At 42.5% G+C, this 22,529-nt stretch overlaps 2 protein-coding genes across 2 annotated transcripts in view; one reads left to right on the top strand and one right to left on the bottom strand.

The window, feature by feature from the left end:
• The window catches only part of acap1 (ArfGAP with coiled-coil, ankyrin repeat and PH domains 1), a 479,281-nt gene that overhangs the window by 46,735 nt on the left and 410,017 nt on the right, over positions 1–22,529 (bottom strand). The gene's annotated exons all lie outside the window — the stretch shown is intronic.
• Positions 1–22,529, top strand: part of si:ch73-335l21.1 (insulin receptor substrate 1-B) — a 50,203-nt gene that overhangs the window by 5,502 nt on the left and 22,172 nt on the right. Inside the window, exons 2-3 of the mRNA XM_062444292.1 lie at positions 5,768–6,069; positions 6,424–9,598. Of these exons, the coding sequence (XP_062300276.1) occupies positions 5,768–6,069; positions 6,424–9,598 (3,477 nt within the window). The remainder of the gene's footprint in view (positions 1–5,767; positions 6,070–6,423; positions 9,599–22,529) is intronic.

Below are 22,529 nucleotides of genomic sequence, written 5' to 3'. Positions count from 1 at the left end.
TTAAATGCATAGTAACCTTTTACAGCGGGCTGTATTGATCGCTGCTGGTTGATAGTAACACATTACGTCAGCAACAGTGGAGGTCAGGAAGTTCATGAGTTGGGATTTATCAGCCTTAACAGTGCATTAGAAACTCAGAGAGAAATTAGTCAAAACCTTCCTCGTTATTACTTGGTGAGCAGTTCCGCTGGGATGCAATACAAGATACTGCATTGATTGGATGTACTGTAACATGCAGTAATAGCACCGCACCGCCGAGACATACATGTAAGATGAATCCTGCCTCTTCCAGTCTTTGCAGCAAATAAAAAAAATGATGTTCTGTTTCTTAAATTGTGTCTTTAGAGAGAATTCTTTTGCACTCCTTTTGGCAGTGAAATCCAAGAGTTCAGACGTGAAATCAGGTGAAAGTTGAATAAATGATTTGGATATGTACGTCTTAGCTCAAAGGAATGTGTGCTGTGTATTGGCAAGTTGGACAGGTTCCTATTTTCTTTGGACATATACACTCTCCTGCATGTTTATACAGTGTATGTAGAGATATGTCTTGTAATTGTGGATGTTTGAAACTGTAATGAGTTACATCCCCCAATGTAGCTGCCTCTACAGTATTGAGAAACGTTATCAAGGCCCTTTTTTTTAAAGAAATAAAAAAAAGACAGGTATTAAAGGCGCAGTGTGTAGAGTTTTGGTGGTCTAACAGAACAGACAGTTTTATAATATTTATAAGTATGTTTTCATTAGTGTATAATCACCTGATAATAAGACTCACTGTGCTTTCGTTCCCCTAAAATGAGCCCTTCATATTTACATAGGCTGCCTTGTTGCATTGCACCACCATGACAAACCAAACACTGGCTCTGGAGAGGGCCTTTTGTATTTTTGTAAGTTTTGTGGCCATCATAGATTCCCCTACATGCTTGGAAGGAGATGGGGAGAAGGTGGGGGCAGGGGGTATTCAGTTTGTTGCTTTAAGATTCCACTAAATCCAACAAACTGCACCTTTAATATCAGGTTTGACAAGATAATGCAAATTGAATTGTAAACGTTTGCACATTAAACATGACCTTAATCTGACGTTTGCACTTTTTAAAGTGAATTTTGATGGATTGTAGTTCATGAATAGTGGGTTTTTTTTAAAATATTCATGCTCTGTATTAACTGCAAAACCAACAAAATAAACATTTGACCAAAAAAATCACTTCTCCAGTAGGCCAGAATGACTTCCTGGATTGTTTTGGAAAATTTAAATAAGAAGAAACATATTGATCAGTTTTTAAAATTATATTGTGTTAAAAACAAACAAAAAATAACTCACTATTTTGGAAGGGAAGGCCTTAAAACAATGCTGGATCACATTAGTGACCCACACCGTCGTTCACACTTACAGTTAACTTCGGGGACTCTTCGCTCAGCGGTACCAGAATGTTCTGTTCTGACCTGATATTACCGAAACGTTATGTTTACGAACTCTGAGCCAGGCTGACCAACAAAGTCCAAGCCCCAAGTTTTTCTTTTGGGGTTTTTTTGCGTGTTCCGTCAAGGGACAACAAACCCTGGATGCGTCAACTATAATTTCATGTGCTTGTGTATGTGTGCACTTCTGGATAACACGAACCACATGTGGAATTAACCTTAGGCAGATGCTGGTGTTGGGGAAGCATTGTGTCCCTGAGTGTGGGCCCGGAGAGAGGGGGATTACAGATGGAGGAGATGGATGGAGCGATAGGAAGTGGAGGAGTTGAAAAAGAGGAAAGCGGGTACACATGGCAGCCAGAGATTAGCCCCAACTGTTTTCACTGCTGGGTGGCTCTCTCTCTCTCTTTTCTCTCTTAGATACACTCTTGGACAAAAACATACTCAGCTGTCTCCTATCTGTCTGAGCTGGTAACCTGGTATGGCAGAGGGGGTGCAGAGGGGGGCACAGTAGTTGAGATAGGGGGTAGAAAATGGGGTTCAGTCAGCCTCTTCAAAGTTCCTTGTGCAGTGTTTTGTGGTGTTATGACGCAGCACAGCATGCTAGGGCAATGAGGTCAGAAACTTGGAACAAAACCTAGTGAGAGCCAGCCGGTTCATTGCCAGAGTAGTTTTCTCTGATTTACAGGCTGCATTAGCTAACTAAAAAAAAGGGGGATTTTATTATGAATCTTGCTATAAATTTGAATCATTTAAGTCTCTGATATTTCTTTTATTGGCTGTGTCACGTCAACCCCAAAACACTTTTTCAGAAATATATTATATCAAGATTATTACGTGACCGTAACTTAAAGTTGGCAATGGAAAGACGGCCGAGACACTAGACTTTCTGTGTTGTTTTACTACTTAAACATGAGCCCTTTAAATTTAAAATTCAATCTTAAACCCACCCAGTGGTTCAATAACAATACAAGCCACTGGCCCTCAAGACCCCTACTGAAGACCTACTTCTTTAGGTTTTGTGTGATAACCATAACAATAATCAGCCTGTCACACTGGGGGGAGCTGTCAATATCTCAGCAGGCATCTGGTGGCCCCAGGGTAAATATCGCAGCCCTATAGCCCCCCTGAACACACACACACACACACACACACACACACACACACACACACACACACACACACACACACACACACACACACACACACACACACACTCCCTTTATAACGGCAACAAGAAAGCAAGGCCAGCACAGCTCCGCCTCAACGCCAATAGCTCAACTCATATTTAAAAATCCCTGTTGAGGAAATTGGGTTAGATTATGGCCTCTTTGTATACAGTCTATGATCTCAAGGGAGGCAGCTCGAGCACAGCAAATAAATTGGCATGAATAGACAGCAGTGTTGGGCCATGTAGGTTGCCATTCTCCAGCGTAAGACTGCGAGTTTCATGTGTGGTCATGGCGAAAGTGAAGTAAACAACTGGAGCGTGAATAAGCTAGTGTAGCTTGTTTTCAGGTCTCTAAAAAAAGGAATTACTGCACCGAAAACTTTTAAAATGATTTCAGTCACCCCGTATGAACTCTTTTGACCGGATATGGACATTCCCTCAAGGTTGTGTCAAGGTTAACTTAATGTTGTTCCGCACCCATCACCCTTATTCGACCGGCAAACTTAACTCTTGCTGCTTCATTACCTCCAGGTGTGTTGAGCTTTCATGTGCATCCGGCTTTAGTTCTTAGATTTATCTGCTGCTAAGGGCCACTTTGCGTGTGTGTGTTTTTTTTTGTGAGGGTTCATTATATTTTATACGGGTGGCAGTGTTGCCGCACGGAAGAAGAAAAAAGGAGAGTACAGTTTTCTCAACAACCACCACACTGCCATGAGGGTCCCCCGGAGGAAAGCCAGTGGCAATATATAATTCATACCGCTCCGTGTAGGATCAACCCTAGCTTTATGTAACCACGAAGAAAGGTCTGTGATGCTTGACAGGGGTAAATCAGTCTGTAACCCTTTAGGACTCTGGGAAAACCTCTTTAAGGTTTTCAGTGCTTTTGAGAGTTTTTGGTAAGTGTGCGCAGCCTGAGTGGCCCTGAGATGAAGGGTGTTTGTGTGTTTGTGTGGAAGGCCTGTTGAGGGCACAGCTGAGGTTTAAGGCTGCACTGTACTCAAAACAAACAACACACTTAGTTAAATGGGCTCTTGAAAATGAATAGAGGAAAAGATACTCTTCGAAGAACATGCTGCACTGCAGTCTCAGTTAATCTCAAGAAGCAATGGCCTGAAATTGTTAATTTAAGAATAAATTATGCAAGCGATCCACTAAGAAGCGCTTAATTTTTTTCTTTTAAGGATTATTTTAAAAGACCCTGCTATTTCTTCCTAATGGCACTCTAATAAGTCTTTGCAATCTCCTGCAGTCCCTCATTCCCTCAGTCACCACTGATAAATCCCCAAACCTTGTCTTCTTGTTGTAAATCTAAATCGAGGAGGACGGACTTCTTGCACACAGAGAACAGCAGTACATGAAACAGCCATGCATAGCCATGAATGAGTCATCTAATGTAGGGGGAGTGCCTCCACACAGCCACTAAGCCACAGCCTTCATGGCTCTCAGAAAACATCTATTCTAGGTCTCTTTCAAGTTTGGAAACGATCCTCCAATTTTGGGGAAACGAACTGGAAGAAGAGTCAGCGAGACACGTCAGACGTCTTTTGCAATCACAAGTAAAAATGTTTTCGGGAAGACAATCTGGGGGAAATGTTTGTCATAATGGAAGCTCGGCTAATATGGCGTCCAGTGTGCATGCCGAGGGTTCCTGTCCACATATGGTTGTCATTGTAGGATTTGCAGCAGAGGCATGGGAAAGGAAGAACAAACGCATGCAGACATACAGGCATACATTTGTAATGCTGCAGTATGGGTGCACTATGGTTCGCCTCATTGGGTCAAAATTGTTGCTTAAAGTAGAATAAAAAGTGTGATTGTTTACTTAGTTACAAAAAAAAAAAAGGTCCTATCAATCTGCTGCCAGATATGATGGGCTAATAAGGCAGGTGCTCAAGTTCACAGCTATTACACAAAGAACATCTTGTTCCTATGAAGGGAGCAGGTGAGCCTCTTCGTTGAAGTTGAGGTTTGTTTCATTAGTCTTGTCATACGGGTGATTAATTCAACGCTCAGACATAGAAATGTGGTATATAGGAGGAAAGGGAACATGTTTCAGGAGTATTTTTGGGTGGTTCCTTAAAGAATAAGAATCCACCTCATTAGGGTGTTCCTATAATCCTCAGCTTTTCAGTCAACAGATGTGAAGTCTCTTGTGGCTTTAAGTAAAAGAGCTTAGAGGTAAATCTGTGATACATTCATAGGCAGGTTCAATTGCCGAGCTGAAAGAGTTGCACAGCATGACAGAATTAAGGTAATTTTCTGGGGTAATAGGCACATTTCCTGCTTCAGATCTGCGAACAATGCTGTGACTTAAAAACACCAAACAGGCAGCCAAATATTGTTAAGTGGTTAAGTAAGTCCCCTGCCTTTGTATGGCCCCTACCAGCCCAGGATCAAATCTCACCAAGTGCTTTCTCTCCTGTGTTTCTTCCCCTCATTAATCCCCTACTGTCTGAACACAGAACACCTAACACAAAGGATGAATAGACTGCCCTGTACTCCTGTTAAAAGACACTAGATTTTATTAGTTTACAAAGCCAGTTTATTGTCGGTCGAGCAGCTCAAGAAAGTGGCTCTCAAGAATCTTATTGAATGCTTGCTCTTTGGTTTCTAGCCATCTATTGGAATTACTTGCTTTGGTTTTGGAGAAGATTCACCCGCTAAGCACTTTCCAAGTTGGTTCACTTTAGTTTTTCCACAACGGTTGCTTTTCTTTCATAGTCATCATTCTTGTTTGGGGCTTCAGTTGTCAACAGTTTAATCCTTCCACACTGGTATGTGTGCTGTTATATGTTTGGGTGTGAATGCGTGTGTGCGGTTGATGAATGAGACCCCAGGTATGGAGCCTGCAGGTAGAAGGAGCAGGTCTCACAAGCTGATGCATGCTCAGTTTCCCCTCAAATCTGGTTTAAAAATCTGTGAAAAGCTCAATATCAGCACGGTTTACATAATAAGGGCACCTTGCCATTGACATAAAGGTAAATAGTGGTAGTTTCATCTGGTGTTCCTTTTGTTCACAGATGCATGAAGGTCATACTAGTGCTTTGTTTCAGCAGTTACACAAAGTGTTCTTCATAAATCTTTAACACTTTAATTACTTTTTTTTAACTATATCCCTCTTCATTTTCATTTTTTTGACTGAAACAACCTTTTTAATCTATTTCTGTTTTGTCCCTGTAGGTAAGAACCCCACTGACAGCGGAGCAGCAGGGGACTATGGTGTGCCCAATCCTGGGCCAGCCTTCAAAGAGGTGTGGCAGGTGAAGGTGTGGCCCAAAGGCCTTGGTCAGGCCAAGAATCTGGTGGGCATCTATCGCCTTTGCCTGACTGACAAAACAGTCAACTTTGTCAAGCTAAACTCTGATGCTGCCGCTGTGGTGCTGCAGCTGATGAACGTCCGGCGCTGCGGACATTCAGAAAACTTCTTCTTTGTTGAGGTGGGCCGCTCTGCTGTGACAGGCCCGGGCGAGTTCTGGATGCAGGTGAGCCTGTAATCAGCAGTCCCCTTTATGTTGACTGTTTCACCCACCAATCCCAAATATATGCTAAGAGCCTATAATCAGCAGAGTGGAAAAAACTGCAAAGTGACCCAGTTTTACGGTTAGAGTTGACGTAACCCTACATTATGGTTCAATTCAGGTTTTGTAGATGCAGTTAAATTAATTCCAGAAGGCAGCTATACATGGAAAAACAAGATCTACTAGCAAATAAGCTTTTCTGATCTAAAAATACTCTGTAAATTAAAATGTTACTGAAATCCCAACCTGTAATGAGCTTTTAAACTTTCCACATTATATTTTCTTCAGTTTTCATTCATTGAATGTTTAAATTCTTAGGTGGACGATTCAGTGGTTGCTCAGAACATGCATGAAACGTTGCTGGAAGCCATGAAGGCGCTGAGCGAGGAGTTTCGGCAACGGAGCAAATCTCAGTCAAACTCTGGCCCTGGAGGAGGTGCCACTGCCTCAAACCCCATCAGTGTTCCCTCACGTCGCCACCACCCAAACCCTCCTCCCAGTCAGGTGGGCTTCACCCGCCGACCCAGAACTGAGCCTCCTGGAGGAGCTAACAGTGGAGCAGGCGTCAGCAGTGCCAACGCTTCTCCAACCCCACGGCACAGCTTCCCGAGGTCTCGCACTGCCAGTGATGGGGGAAAAGGTGATGAAGGGACCACACCACTCGCAGGGACGAGCTCTAATCCCTCCACCAACGGCTCTTGCTCTAACACCCCAATCCTCAGGTCAAAATCGGCCCGGTCAGCCCCCACCACAGCTGCTAAAACTCCTCTTGGGCTGATGCGCTCTATCTCTAACCCAGCACCCTCCCCGGCCCCAAGCCTCTCTTCTAGCTCTGGGCATGGGTCAGAGTTTGGTGGAGTAGCATCATCTGCTGGGCCTGGGCCTGGTGCTTACAGTCGTATACCAACACATCGCGCCTCTGTCTCCGGCTCACCCAGTGACTATGGCTCCTCAGATGAATATGGCTCCAGTCCTGGGGATCACACGCTCCTTCCCTCCCCCAGCCTTCCTGGAAGCTCTGTCGGTAGTGTCGGTAGCCAGTCCCTTGGGGACGAGGGAGCTAATTATATTTTAATGGGCCAACGTAGTGGTGGTGGCAGTGGCAGCAGTAATCAGAGCTTGATGTCCAGCCCCTTGCCAGCACCAGGAACACCAGCCTGTGGCTCCTTGCCGCAGACCAGGAGAGTGCTGCGTCGCTCCTCGAGCCGTGAATGTGAAGCTGAACGTAGGCTGCTGAGCAAGAGGGCTTCCTTACCTCCTATGGCCCTGGAGAGACTCGCCCCTCAGCAGCGTAGAGGTGAGGAGCTGGCAGATGAAGACTCAGCCGACTATGCTATCATGTCGAGGAGCACCAGCCGCGAGTCATTTACCTCCACCTCCTCTTCCATGCAGAGGGAATCTGTTATGGGTGCTGGGTCAGCAGGGGGAGGAGGAGGGTACTTAGATGTAGCTGGGGAATTCAAAGGTGAAGGGGTTGTTGGAGCAGGTGGTAGTGTAGATTTAGGTGTGGACAATGGATACATGTCCATGCTGCCCGGAGTCACTCAGCCTCCAGTATCCCTGTCCCAATCACTGGCTGTCTCTGTCCCAGACTCAGACTCCAAACCTGCTGATGATTACATGGCCATGACCCCTAACAATAGCGTGTCCCCGCCACAGCAGATCCGCCCTCCACCAACTTCTGATGGCTATATGATAATGTCCCCCAATAGTAGCTGCTCCCCCGATCAACGTGGGGGTCTCTCTGGAGGTGCTTGGATGGGCAGTGGCAGTGCTGACAGTAGGGCAGGCAGTGACTATATGAACATGTCTCCAATCAGTGCGCGGTCTGTAAATGGCAGTCCCCCACCTCCCGAGCACACCAATCATTTGGAGACCAGTTCTCAAGCGCAAGCCCCCAAGATGGTATATTCATACTATTCCCTTCCCCGGTCATACAAACATAACCCCTCCACTGGACACTTTGACGATGGGCCAGGACGTGGCAGAAGGCCCAACGGGAGTGGTGGTAGGGGAATGGGTGGAGGAAGGACTATGGGAGGGCGGCAGGATCAACCAGCCGCAGGTAATTCAGTGGTTGGACGACACCTGTCACTCTCCTCTTCCTCATACTCCTCCAGCTCAGCCAGCAGTGAGAGCCTAGGGGAGAGCGAGGAAAGAGCTACCCAGGCTGTGAGCCCCATGGCTGGGGGAGCTACAAAAGATGGGTCTAAGCTTCAGCAGAGACGGGGTTCTGGTGGGGTATTGAAGCATGGTAACCACACTAGAAGCAGACCAGTCAGCCTGTTTGTTGACGTATCCAAGGCTAACACCCTTCCCAGGGTCCGTGAGAACCCCCTGCCTCCAGAACCCAAGAGCCCTGGGGAATATGTCAGTATTGAGTTTAAAGGGGAGAAGTGCAGCCAGACTGGGGTTGGAGGAGGACGTGGTAGGGGTCTCAGGCATGGCTTATCGCTGCCTCATGGTTCTAGCAGCCAGCATCCTCAACACAGGCCTATTTCTTGCTCAGGGAACTTTATTCCCCTCTCACGTAGCCCTTCTGCCCCCATCACTCCCCCAGCTGCCTCAGAGTATGTCAACATGGACCTTGGTCCTTCCCCGTCGCCCTCACCCCTCTCCCTTACCCCGCTAGTTTTCCCCTCTTTCCACAGCCCTCCCACGCCCCCAACTCTGGCTCATACTCCCAAGGCGTGCAATGAAGGAACAGCTGGCCCTCGTGAAGAAGTGGCCGAGGCGGCTGAGGCACCACTTAGGAAAAGCAGAGAAAGTGTCCCATCAGTGAGTGAGTCCGAGTCCCCTACGTCCTGTGGTGACTACACAGAGATGGCCTTCAGCTTGAATAGCAACACCGTCCCGAGATCATCATCCAGTGTCTCTCCCAAAGCCCCTTCCCCCACCAGGACTGATCCTTCTGTTCCAGTGCTATCAAGGGGTCTAGACTTTCCTCTAGCCAAACCAGGGCCCAACCCAGACCACGGGGCAAAAGTTATCCGGGCCGACCCCCAGGGACGCAGACGGCACTGCTCGGAAACTTTTCTTGCCCCGCCCTCTCTTCCCACCCCTAGCTCTACTTCCTCTTCTTCGACTGCCTCTCTCTTCCCAGAACACGCCCAAGCTGTGGCCCGCCGGCTGGGCCTCGAAGGCATGCTGTGGGGGAATGGTGCTGTGACTGATACACCCACTCAATTCCCTCTCCCTGGACAGCAGTCCATTCCCACAAACGCTCAGACTTCCTCAACAGAGCAAGGCCTTAACTACATAGACTTGGACTTGGCCAACAAAGAGAGCCCCCACTTGGGCCTAGATGGACCCTCAGGTAACCAGGCCCCCTCTCGCCTCTTCTCTGTGCTGGGTGGAAGTTCTGGGGTAGGGGGAGTGGGCGCAGCAGCTGGCAGCAGCAGCAGCAGCTCCAGCCTCAACACGTACGCCAGCATCGACTTCTACAAATCAGAGGAGTTGCGGACACATCAGAATGGAAACAAAGAGGGTACAGGTAAGAGTTGATCCATTTCACCGACTGTTTTCAGTATCAGGTCCTTAAAGGTCTCCCTCCTCATAAATACACCCTGTTTTTAATATGTATCATCACTTTTTCTCCCTCTCTCTCTCTATCCTACTCGTGTTCAGTCACATTATTCAAATGGAAAAGAGTATGCTTCAAAGATAATCCAATGGAGCACAGCCACCCTTTCCATCTGTGTATGTAATCAAGCCTCACCTGGCGCCAGATTAGAAAGCAGACACTGGTCCGATTTGTACTACTCTGTCTATATAATCCACAATATGAGATATAGATCAGCTGCTCTGACAATTCATAAGCATATTCACTTGTCTGGGTCTTGGTTTAAATCTAAAGACATACACACACTTTTCACTTGATGTGATTACGTGAAGTGTTAAAGGCCAGACACAACCTATTGGAATATCAAGGATATTGATATTCTGGAAATGACTATTGATCCTCTTGAGGCTTCTTGAATGTTGTGTAAGCATTCTCAGTGCTTAACCCTCACATCAGTCTTATTTCCTATTTGGTGTTTGAGATTTATGAGTTGTTTATTGTAAACATACAGTATGACAAGCGACAGAGTCTTTGAAATTTCTATGCAGTATATTTTAGATTTTATGTCATTTTATGAGTTTTCGGAACCATACAACATAAAATTGATGATGTCATTAAAGAAAGTACCCTTACATTTAAATAGGGTGGCTAGGTTTGTACATTTGGCTGTAATTATATGGCTTGAATTGTTTGCTATTGTTTGTATACTGTATTTCTAAATGCTACAATGAGTATACTTGGTGATAAAACTATAGGAGTCATGCTGCAAATTTGTATATTACACAGACTGTATGCCTACAGCTGTGCTGTACTGCAGTGCTGTCAGACTTGTCTTGAAGGGAAGGGAGGTCAACAAGGCCAGATGCTGAATTTGTATGGTATTTACATTTTTTCCTACTGTGTGGGGCAATTTTGTAGCTGTGGGGGACCACCACAGTTAAACAATGCCTCAACTAGGTCACTTTGAGACGTTTCCTCATAGAAAAACATTCTCTTTGAGCCACTGTCTGCACTAAATTGGCCCGTTAAGAAATAGACGCCTGCAGTTTAAGCAGATAGAGCAGCATTTAAATGGAGATGTGGATTTATATGCATCAGTAAAACACTCAGTCGGCTTACTTAACCTTCCACAGAGGAGCTCTTGTGATGAATGCATCCTGCCAAGCCTTGTTGTTTATGTTGCCCTGTGAGCTTCCACATGATTTGTACCATAGGTTGTGTTAGCCTTAAACCTCCTGGGTTTTTGTGGTAAACATTGCATATCTTGACGCCACAGTTGGATTTAATGAAGGCATTAGCAAAAATTCATCATGGGATCTTGCGGTGAGCGGAGCACAGCTGAGCTCAACAGTTGGTTTTCATAGATTCCACACATGGAAACGAGCCATCGGGCTGCATCCATACATCGCTGTGTTGGTTTTATTGGGAAACGAAGGCCATGTTGGTGGAAGCAGGCGGTGTTGACTGTGTATTTTAAATAGAAATGCTAGCAGGCTACCACAGTGGGACCATATGGGCTCTGCCTGCTGAGTACGTCAGCATGGCAGCGTGGGGGAGAATGTTACACATTGGCTGTGAATGTTGAGATGGGGCCAGTGTTTCACTCACACAGCTCTCAAATGCCTCTGTACAGTGTTCCCCCTCCTTTCATCCCTCCATTCCACCTCCCCCTCTTTCCTCCTCCAATAAATGATCCTTTTGTTAGACTGTTTTTGCCGCGGTGGGCTGGCGGGCCTCAGTAGGGCCAAGCCCCAAGACTAGTGGACTCTCCTAAAAGTTATTTCTCTTACAGTCTTTTTTAATCTTGATTTTTTGATTCTTTAATTGCAGCATTTTCCTTTTATGCTGCTGTCTTGTATGTTTGTTTTTGGCATTTGCTTACTTGTCCTTGCACTAGTTCATTCTTAACAGTCTTCGTCCTCATCTGACATTGAAACTGATGGATATTTGAAATTCCTTCCCTCCCTTCTGTTCACTTCACACACAATTGTTCAACATTTTTTCACAAAATCGTCCATTGTCTTAAGGCGTTTTGTCGTTCTCCCTTTTCACAGTATTTCAACACATTATTTAACACTCAAACTTTTCACGTTAAGGACCCATAAATTGACACACATTGGACCACAGACCTCCATCTGATAGGATTTTTGCTTTTAGATGTTTTATGAGTATATGAGACCAAAATAATCATGCAATCTGTCATTGTGTTGCTCATGGAAGGAACTGTAGGAAAATGAATTATTCCCTTTTTTGCTGGGGACCCTCCTTCTCCTGGACCATTGTGGAAACATTTAGAAATAAATTTCTGTTTCACGCTGTGATATCTCCCACGTGCTGTAGAGCAGAAGTCAAATCAGAGACACATGAAAAGAGAAAATAGCTCAAAAAGTACATGACAACCGATGTGTTCGTTACCAAACAAACAAAAGTACTGTTTAGAAGTGATTAATGATCTTGACTGTGTGGATCCTGTGTGATTTTTTTTTTTTTTTTTAACTACTGCTGTAATTACAGGGACTTTTTTTTTTTTTTCAACAGGCACTAACTTGTATAGGAACTGAGTGTGTCTATTTCTCAGGGGTGCGTACTTTTGGCACAGAGGGCCAAGGGCTAAAATTGAACATCAGTAGTGGGACATGTGCCAAAAACAATCCTATTGGACACTGGTTATGTAATACGTAATGTGTAAGAAAAAACCTCTTAGGATTTAGATAATGAGGAAAAGCAGGCCGAGCTATTTTTCGCTTGAAATAACGCCTTTCGGAAATGAAATGAAATCAAATCAAAATGAATCCACTAAAACAAGTGTGACGTCTGTGTCTGTGTGTGTGTGTGTGTGTGTGTGTGTGTGTGTGTGTGTGTGTGTGTGTGTGTGTGTGTTTCTACCTCGCAGCAAACCTTTTTAGATGTGCGTTTCCTCATGCAAAAAATGTGAGTGTGTGTGTGTTTAGACGCCTGCCCTTTATGTCACAGCATTTGAGACAGTGACCATAATTACTCTGAGCTGACTGTGTATGTTTGTGTGTCTTGTGTTTGACCTGTTTTGACCTTCACAGAAACATTAGTGTCTGTTGCAGAGAGGAGTTTTTGGGGACAAAATGTTAATTTAAATTAAATCAACCACCACTCCCACAATCTCCTCCAGGAAAACCATGTGAGAGAATTTTATTATCCGCACTTCCAGCTGTCCCTTACCAGCCAATTATTTTATTTCTTTACCATCTGGAGGGGGATGCGTATGCCAGTCTCAAAATAACCCTTCAAAGCCCTTCGAAATTCCTCCCTTGAGACACGCTACTTTGAGGATGAAGTTCTTAATGGGGGGTTCCATGCATATCCATAGTATAAAATTTTGCCGCGATGCATGCTCTAAAACACACATTTGGATTTAATCTGTAAATACATCTAATGCCTCAAAATTTACTGTGTTTGGTTTTTCATCATTTCTGATTCACATTAACATTGTTGACAGAAGACAGTGCACAGAACCATGACTGTTTACATTTGTTTACTGTTGGCTAATTGGGCAAAACTCATGCACAACTGACCAACTGGATCAGTATCTATGAATGTGTTTGTGTATACACGGTCTCCTCATGTCTAGACACTTGACATTTGCAAATAGAGTAACTCCAAATGTATCTTTTATCAGTTTTTTATCTCTTATCAAGTTGTAATACAGATAAATATTATAAATAGATTCTTGTGGATTCTTTCTTGGACTGAAAAATGACAGTTTTTAAAAATGTAATTGCTCATTAATTGGATTTGAGTCATTTGATAGCTTGTTTATAGATAAAAGAACCAGTCATAAGAATGACAATAATAATATAAGATTAAAAAGCCCTTAAAAATATGAACGCGTATCGATGCAAAAATCCTGCAGATATTGTTAAAATTAATTAATATTCCAATAAAATTATAAAGATACTGTTTGGAAGTTCTGTCATTTTACTGTATCTTAATAAACTGCCAGAAACTTTATTGACACTGACCCTCCCAGTAGCATTTAGTTTTATTGGTAACACACTGCTGGTTTTCTTGGCCCAGTTGGCAGCTTGTTGGCACATTCCCACCTTCTCAAAGTCCAATGTCATGTAAGCCAGACAGAGGTAAACATACTTAAAGTCAGTCAGTGGAGTGACTAGAACACACACATATAAGTGTGTCTAAATCCCTCCTTTTCCCCACTGGTGTATCTGAGAGAGCACTTTGCTGTGAATAGTGGGAATAAAAGGCGCCACCTATCTGAAGGGGATTGATTAGCAGTTAAGCATTTTTTTTTGTATTGGAGACCAATAACATTGATTTTTATTTTGTCTTATCAAACTGAACTTGTTGATTTTTAGACCAAATACTATCTCCTTTTAAGCTGTCACAGTGTTAGCAAACTCTTTATTATAATCACTCTGTTTTTGGTCTCCACCACCTCCTTACGTTCGTCAGTTAGTTGCTAACTTTGTCTGCTGTTTAGTGTTTGACATGTAGCGTACAGTGGGTTTATCAGAGCTATGTCACTGAAAACAACACTGGCTATGTTTATATGGACCCTAATATTCCACTAACAATCGTAATAAGAGCCCAATCTGAATAAAAATGCCTCATGTAACCATCTCAATCAGAAGAGACTGGCCCGATTGGAAGGCATTTTTAATTGGGTTGAGTGGGGTGGTGTTTCATAATCCATTCAACATTTAATCCAATTGTTTCTTTGTGGTTGGAATAAACATATTTTTTCAGTGCATGTATGAAGTTAGCTGTGAACGCATTGTGTTTTCAGTTTAGGCAATTTGTCAATGAATAAATGCTACAGCTGCTTACCACCTGCAGATTAAAGGGAAGAAGGTTAGCTCCCCGTTGTTGGACCAGGGATCATTTTGACATATCGCCCAGATGTATTTATCACTTTTGCGCATGTCACACAGCTGTTCTAATTAAATAAGTCAACGCAAATAAACAGCAGAAAGTATTAAATCACATCGAATGTTAATAGTCGATCTGAAAATCAACATTTAGAATGAAAAAAACTGTGCATGTAACCGCAGCTACTGATTAGTGCGATAAGAGTGAACCAAAATGATAAAGTTCATGGCTGTAAAAGCAACACAATGAGCTAAAAGATGCAGTAAAGCTGCAGAATCATGTGATGAGTCTCTCTGGGTTCGACACCCGAGGCGACCCCTTTCACATACATGTCATGTGATCCATTGTTTAAAAATATTGGCTTTAGTCGCTTCTCAGTCCAATCATTAAACCAATTGTTTGTTACTTATTTGTTATTTTTTCAGCAATTCAAATATGGGAACATTTCCATGAAAATGATGTGTCAAGTGTAAGACCTGATTTTGTATAGTTGGCATACCATTAGTAAGGTCATACCTTCCAAATTTAAAAGGTTTTTTCCCTTTCCCAAGTGCAGAATCTTTGTTTTTCGATTTTTAGATGTATGTGCCCATACTGTATAAAAACAAATATGTGGTATGTAAAGACACATGCTGTACAAGTAGGGTTGTAAGTAGAGTGGGAATGGTGTGTATATATGTGAATATGTGTCTATACGCGTACTATGTGTAAACTGACTGAGCTGTCGAGTAAGGGTGTGGGTACATGTGTCTATGTGTGTATACTGTATTTATGTTGATTCTCCATCTTATTTAACACTCAGATCCTCCCCAGGTTATGTGTTTTGTGCCCAGTTGGCGCATGTATGTTGTTTTGTACCAAAAGAAAAACGAATGAAAAAAATAAATTACAAAAAAAAAATGATAGTGAATGTAGAAACAACGTCAGCTGATATATGAACGTAAAACTTGATGGATATGTCAGTCGCTACTAATTGCTTAACAAAAAAATACTCTCCCTTATAATCAGACAAAAGTTACCATGAACACAATGCTAGATTGAATAATGAAGTGAAACTAAATGGCAATTAGGTCTCATTATCTGACTACCAAAAATGTACTACACAGTCTATGTTACAGCAAACAACGCAGACATTCATTCCTGTATACACAACACACACACACACAGCGTGTTCCTCATGATGACAGGCGTGAATTGCTGGGTGTGTAATCCAGGCGAGCACTAGGTTAGACTAACAGCACTAGTAGTGTTATGTAAAACACAACCACGTGGATGGGACATGACCCCCAAGAGGGTGAGACTCAGGGCACAGTGTGCGGATGTGCTTGTGTGCACTTAGTTGTTTATCTGTTGTGCTTTTTTAACCTTGCTTGTGCCCGAGGCAGACGGAGCTCCAGTCTGCTGCGTACAGTTAGTCTCTCTCTCTTAAGCACCGTGACACACAGCTCAGCTCATACTTACGCAGAGTGTAAATGCACACAGATGTTGAGACGATATTTTACTTTTAAAAGCTTTCACTTTACTTTCTTGCCACTTAGTTAGCATGATTATTAATAATATGAAACATTTTTAGCCTCTTAATTCTCTAGTTGCACCTGCTGTGGATAAAAACAATCTAAAAATAGGAGATTTTATCCTTTAATTGGCCTCTCAGACTTTGCTCCTGTCTATCCAGCAGTTGTATAATCGACCGTATGGATATGAAAAACAGGACTGAGGTGGGAGGTACATCCCTTCATCTTATGGTTATATAATCCATATTAAGGTGGAAATTGGCTCAAATTTCTCCAGATTGCAAACTTTCATTCATTAGACTAATTACGGCATTACACAACTGATTTGCCCCCACGGGAAGATGCAGAGCAACCTGCATAGTTACTGTGAAAATACAGCAGAAAGCTTGAATCCATTTCCTCTCTGCTCTGGGTAAACAAAAGCCATAATTCTTTGTTTATCTAATATTTCCCCTAAACATTCGGACAGGTTTCCTCGAATTATATCACAAAATGGAGGAGATCAGAAAGCAAAGCCAGCCGTGGGGCTTTTTTTTTTTGGGATCGTTTGTTTTTGTTAAAAGTCAAGGAGGTTCAGTTCTCTGAAGTCTGAAGTCCGGTTTGCTTTGTTTGGGTGGTCTGTTCAGGGAGTCACCAAACTCGCACCGCACATAGCAACAACTCTCCTCTGTTTGGGTTTTCGGGGAGTGTTGAAGGCTGTGTGCGCATGTGTGTCCGCATGTGTGTCTGTCCCCACACAAACGTGCGTATTAAAGGACGAAGGCTGAGGCGTTTGTTTGGTTTTTTTTCTGTTTTTTTTTTTTTCTTTTTCCCACTGCCTTCAAGCACAGACCATGTGATGAGGTCATCTGTGTGCACCGCGGCAGCCGGATCGTCTCATTACAGGCCCCCGCCTCCGTCCAATTAGGCGAATCCGAGGGCTAGTGGAGTAATCTGAGTTGAATACCAACACACACACAGCTCCACATATACAGCTTTGTGATGGATGATGAAGCTGTCACACACATACACAAAAACACACACACACACACCGCTGCTCACTGTGCAGAATTCAGTGTGACGCAGCAAAGGCCAGCAACAGTCAGCACTGTCAGTTCAACGGTACAAATCTCTAGAAGCAGGCCCCTATCGCTCCTGTCAACCGCCACAGGATCTTTCTGCTCCGTTCTGCTATCAGCTGCGTGTGGAGCTTTCCACTAACGCTTTTCAAGCCAATAAACGTCTGGAGTGTAAGAATAGAGGACAATAACAGCCTGCGCAAATCTCTCTGCAGCCACATCTGGCGCCGTCATGGAGATCTACTGGAGGGTTTCTGCTGTGTGCAAATAACGACTAAATATACAACACCCGCTGTTTAAAAAGACTGACACCTGGAAAACAGGTGCTGCAGGGTGGGTTTAGTCTTGTCTGTGGTATTGATGTTGTAAATGTGAGAACACGCGGCGGTTTCATGGAACACATTGAACGCTCAGTCGATGAGCAAAGTGAGCGGAGTCAGTTCAGGTCAGAGGTTCGTCAGACTGCGAGGCGGAGGGAGAGAGATGTGAGCCGCAGTTTGCGTCAAATCTCACCCTCCTTTCATAAATCAGTGAAATCTGAACTAACAGACATGGTGCAAATATTTTTAGATTCAGCGTGATGAGCATTTCCATGAAGATATCATGCGACTACCTGGCATGAATATCTTAATCTTGGTTTCTGGAAACGGCATTGGCATTTAAAAAAAGGTGTCAGTGAGACATGAAATGTTATCCAAGAAGGCCTTTCTGAGTAATAGATTCATCAGTTTGAAGGCTTATCAGATGCTTAAACGCATAAGCAGCAACTCAATCTCATTTATCTTCTCGATATCTTATTGATTTGTGAGATTTCATGGTGTCATTTGAAGATAGACTAACTTTTGTCTTCTTATGTGCTGTTAGGACTTGTTTGTGTTTTTTCAGATGTTGCCTGAGGTCCACTCTGCCACAGCCTAATCTTCCATTGACTGTAGTGTAAGAGAGGAGAGGAAATGGTTGGATTTAGTTCTGGATGATGAAAAGAGACTAAATCTCCTGTGTGTGTGTGTGTGTGTGTGTGTGTGTGTGTGTGTGTGTGTGTGTGTGTGTGTGTGTGTGTGTGTGTGTGTGTGTGTGTGTGTGTGTGTGTGTGTGTGTGTGTGTGTGTGTGTGTGTGTGTGTGTGTGTGTGTGTGTGTGTGTGTACTGTGCAGTATCTATGAACACCTGTTGAACCTTCACACACAATTCTCCTTAATCAATACTAAACTAAATTGCAGATGAATTAAACCACACTCTAAATCTTCACTTTTTTCAGCCTTCTCCTTCTCTCTTTTTAGATGGAAAATTTTCTCCTTTTGCTGCTTGCTTGTGTGTGCGTGTGTAATATTTGCCATCACTCCCACATATTTGCTTTCATACTATTAGCATTCGCCTCATTTCGACAGACATCAAAAGACCTTTTCATGAAGCGTTGTTGACACTCGAACATTAGAGGCGGACACGCCGGGAAGCGTGGAGAATGGATGAGGATGCTTCTTTTTTTTTTACTACAGCAAAGAGGGAGAGGCTGGATGCTGAGAAGAAAAGAGGGTGAAAAAAGGAAAAGACAGGCGAGCAATATGGCTGGAGAAAGAGAAAAGGGATGATGGAGAGGTACATTTGAAGCATGGAGATGATCGCTTATAGGTTTAGGAAATCAGTTCATTTATTTGAATTAAGGTGCCGGAAGAATACGAGACATTTTATCATGGTTAACATTTGAGATTACACAGTTAAATGAACGTAGAAATGAAAGAAGAGAAGGAAGAAGGAGGAAGATATTCCTGCACCAAAAACCCACCTGTTTCTGTTTTTCTTTTTTTTTGTACAAGCTATAGAGATGTGAATTGGGAGTTAACGTGGGCGTCTAAAAGAAACCCTTCTGTTCATTTTTCTTACAGACAATAGTAACGTGACTGACAGTTGGGGTTCCTCCGAGGCTTGTACGGGCGTAAAACACCCAACAGTACAAAAGATGAGTGACTGTGTCAAAGTGAGTCTGTGAACATAAAGAGGGAAGTTAGTGCCGACTCCCCGGGAGCCTTTTTGGACAAAACATCCAATCACAGAGCTTCAAATTCAGTTACCTCCTCTAGCAAAGCAAGAAAACAGAAGTTTTAAAATAAGCTGCTATTCACTCAGCTTTTTAAATCAGTTCCCCCTTTTGGAAATGGCCCCAATTATTTGATGAATTTGGCAACTACAACATGATGTCTTAATCTCAAGTGCAACAGAATTCGCTGCCACCTTGTTACCACTGTGTGAGCTCATGGGTATTGTAGTGGTTAAAGCCATCTGCTGTACCAAATTGATATAAAACACACAATTTCATTGAGAATAAGCTGAAATAATTACAATTTCTGGCCATAATACAAACATATGGTACAGTGTCTTGGAATTAACTAGGCAAACATTTGTGGATCTCGCTCTCTGAAACATTTCAATAATTTCTGAGCTTTTTATAATCTTCAAACAAAAGTAAAATATACTCCCTACTAGAAATGTGACATGATTTGTTTCTAAATGTGCCACTACCTGCTCTAACAAATTTAAAAAGAGTATTAAAAGAAGGGAACCATAGTAAGGGTCTTTGATGTTTTTCTGCTGCTGTGATCGACACCAAAGAAAACTCCTTCATGCGTCGCCTCTGACGTCCGACTTTTACACTCCCTCTCTCTTTGCCTCTCTCCCACCACGTTATCAAGTAACCGCTTTTGTTTTCAGTCGCTCGTCTTCCCAAGACCTTGACCAGGCTGCGCTACCCCTCTCCCACACATGCCTTCTTTTATTTAAATATATTTTTGGCCGTTTCATTATATCAACAGTGGAGAGAGTTGGCAGGAAGTGAAGAAGAAAGAGTGAGATGGTGGGTGTTGACACGCAACGAATGTCCACTGCAGGAATCGAACCGTGGACGTTCAAGTCAAGTTAATTTATGTATAGAGCACATTTAAAAACAACCGACGTCGACCAAAGTGCTTCACAGATGGGGTAAGATAAAATTATGGGGTAATTTGAATGATGGTTACAACCAAACACGGAACAAGAACAACAACAAAACAACAAAAAATATCAACAGAGTCACAAATAAGATAGAAAATTATATAAAATTACACCACAAACAGATCTGGTATGCATCTTAATCAGTTGGGTAACAGGGCGTGCCGCCATGTTTTAAAACACACACTCGAATCTTCCTGCTCAGTACAGTCTTTCTACTAGAAAATGGAAAATGGAAAAATGTTGTGTGTGTGTGTGTTACTTAGATGGCACATCCACTAGGTCGTGGCGAGAGCAGCAGACCTGAGTAGCTTCATTCTTGTCCTCATCACATGAAGCCTGAAGGACGATAGATCAGCTGATAGGACGAGGTGTGTGTGACATGTGTGACGTGTGTGACTCGCGTTTGTGTGTAATTCCAGTAATTCCACACATACACAATAGGGGTCATCGCGTGCCCGGGCCTTTGTGTAACAGAAACATCCATTCTAACCTTGACTTTGCAGGTATCACTTACATCCTCCAGTACACACACACCATATCCATTAATTCCTTATCGCCTGCCGTATTCAAACTAAAGAGCAAACAGACGTACACACTCATGGTCAAGCAAATATAGGTTGATTCAACAAAGGTAGACTTTAATGATAAGGTGTCAGGTGTCGTTGAATTGAATTGTTTTTTGAAGGAATGTGGCGACCAGAACTGTGAAGATAACGCATCGACTGATTCCAGTGTTTAAACATAAACATTTCACATTTTCAAGCATATCTTACATTTGAATGTTACAGTTGTGACCAAGTGAGGAATTTAACAGTTGAAAAATAAACAAATACAGAAAATACAACAGTAAAACATCACTAGAAATTAAATTAATATCAACACAACAATAAAGAAATATAAGAACATGTGAGACTAACATTTAAAAATGCAGCCTATAAAACACTAACTAAACACTATGGTAACCTTCTAAATCTAGTAATGTGGGGAGTGAGAGAGCCTGTGTTATGAACATTAAAGCAATAAAAGGCTAATATGGTAGTAAAATGGTCTGTCCACAATGATTAATTCCTCTTTATGTATTCATTTGTTTACCGCTTCACTTTTGGCATTTCTGTGCTGAATCTGATACCATTGATTCTTTTCTCAACAGTCTAACTCACCAAGATGAATGACACAATATTATGTGGCACTAAAAATGTAGTTGGCAGGCTGCTTTAACTGAGTGAACTTTTATCATGAGACAAAGAAACTTTATTTGTTGTGGGTCGGTCACATTTCTTAGGAAGGTCAGTATCAGGGCCAGTCGCTTGTACCGAGAAAGGCACTTTCAGAGTTTGCAAAAATGAATACAAATACACAAGTACAAGTAATGAATGAAATGAATACAAGTCCTGAATCCCAAGTCCTTCATAACTTGTCCAACTTTTGATTCATATAGCACATCAACTTCTTCAATGGCACAAGGCTAGCGACCCATATTTCAACAACAGGGCTGAAAGGAGTCGACCATGACAGTAAAATAACATTTCTAAGCTACTTAGAAAAAAATAATGTTTAACCAACACAAAATCTTTCTAAAAGCGCCATGCAATCTGTTCTCTAGTTGAATATCTATTGTCAGAGAGATTGAATGCACTCTGATATTTTTTTATAATGTTGCAGGGAAACAAAAGGAAAACCAAAGATAACAATGATTTTAGGATAGATTTTCTGCAGCAAAGCAAGAGTGAAAAAAAATGTCTGTTTGCACCAAAAATCCCCTCACAGACTTCAGCCCAATCAGACCAAAAGGCTGAACAATAAATGATCATTTTCCCAAGCAGTCCTGCCTTAAATTTCCTTGTTTTTTTTTGTTTTTTTAAAATCATATTTAATCAACCTCATTCTGTTTGTTTTTCAGTCAAGTTTTAGTTGACCAAAAAGTCTAGCATTTTAGTTTTAACTTGGTCAAAGAAACTATTTCAGTATAATTCAATGACAACTGTTGACATTTTAGTCTTTTGTAGCCATTATATTGAACATTTCAGTCAATCTAGTCGAGCCAAAGGAAAGATAAGTTGTGTTTCACTTGCGCTACTTACACGTAAACATACATATACATGGGTGACCTACACTCAACGTTGTACCTGAACCCCTTAGTGTAGACACAGACAGAGCACTCGCTGCTGCTCTCCTAACGTGCTGCTCAGGCGTCGCCTACCGTGAACCTAAAAAAATTTGTCTCCTACTCTTGTCTTGTTTTTTTGTCATTTATTGCATGTTGATATAGTCACAGTTAATGTTAAATGATGTCATCTTGTCTTAGTCGTGGAAAAAAAGTTGTTGGTGTAGTTTTTGTGATCAAAATTTACTTTAGAGTAGAGCAAACAAGTGTTTTCTTTACTTTTGTTAGCTAAAAATCTACTTCAGTCTCATTCTGGTCTACATTTATAAATTTTATGTA

Source organism: Scomber scombrus, chromosome 23 (assembly GCF_963691925.1).
Source record: "Scomber scombrus chromosome 23, fScoSco1.1, whole genome shotgun sequence".
Classification (NCBI taxonomy): domain Eukaryota; kingdom Metazoa; phylum Chordata; class Actinopteri; order Scombriformes; family Scombridae; genus Scomber; species Scomber scombrus.
This window is presented reverse-complemented; position numbering and strand designations above follow the sequence as displayed.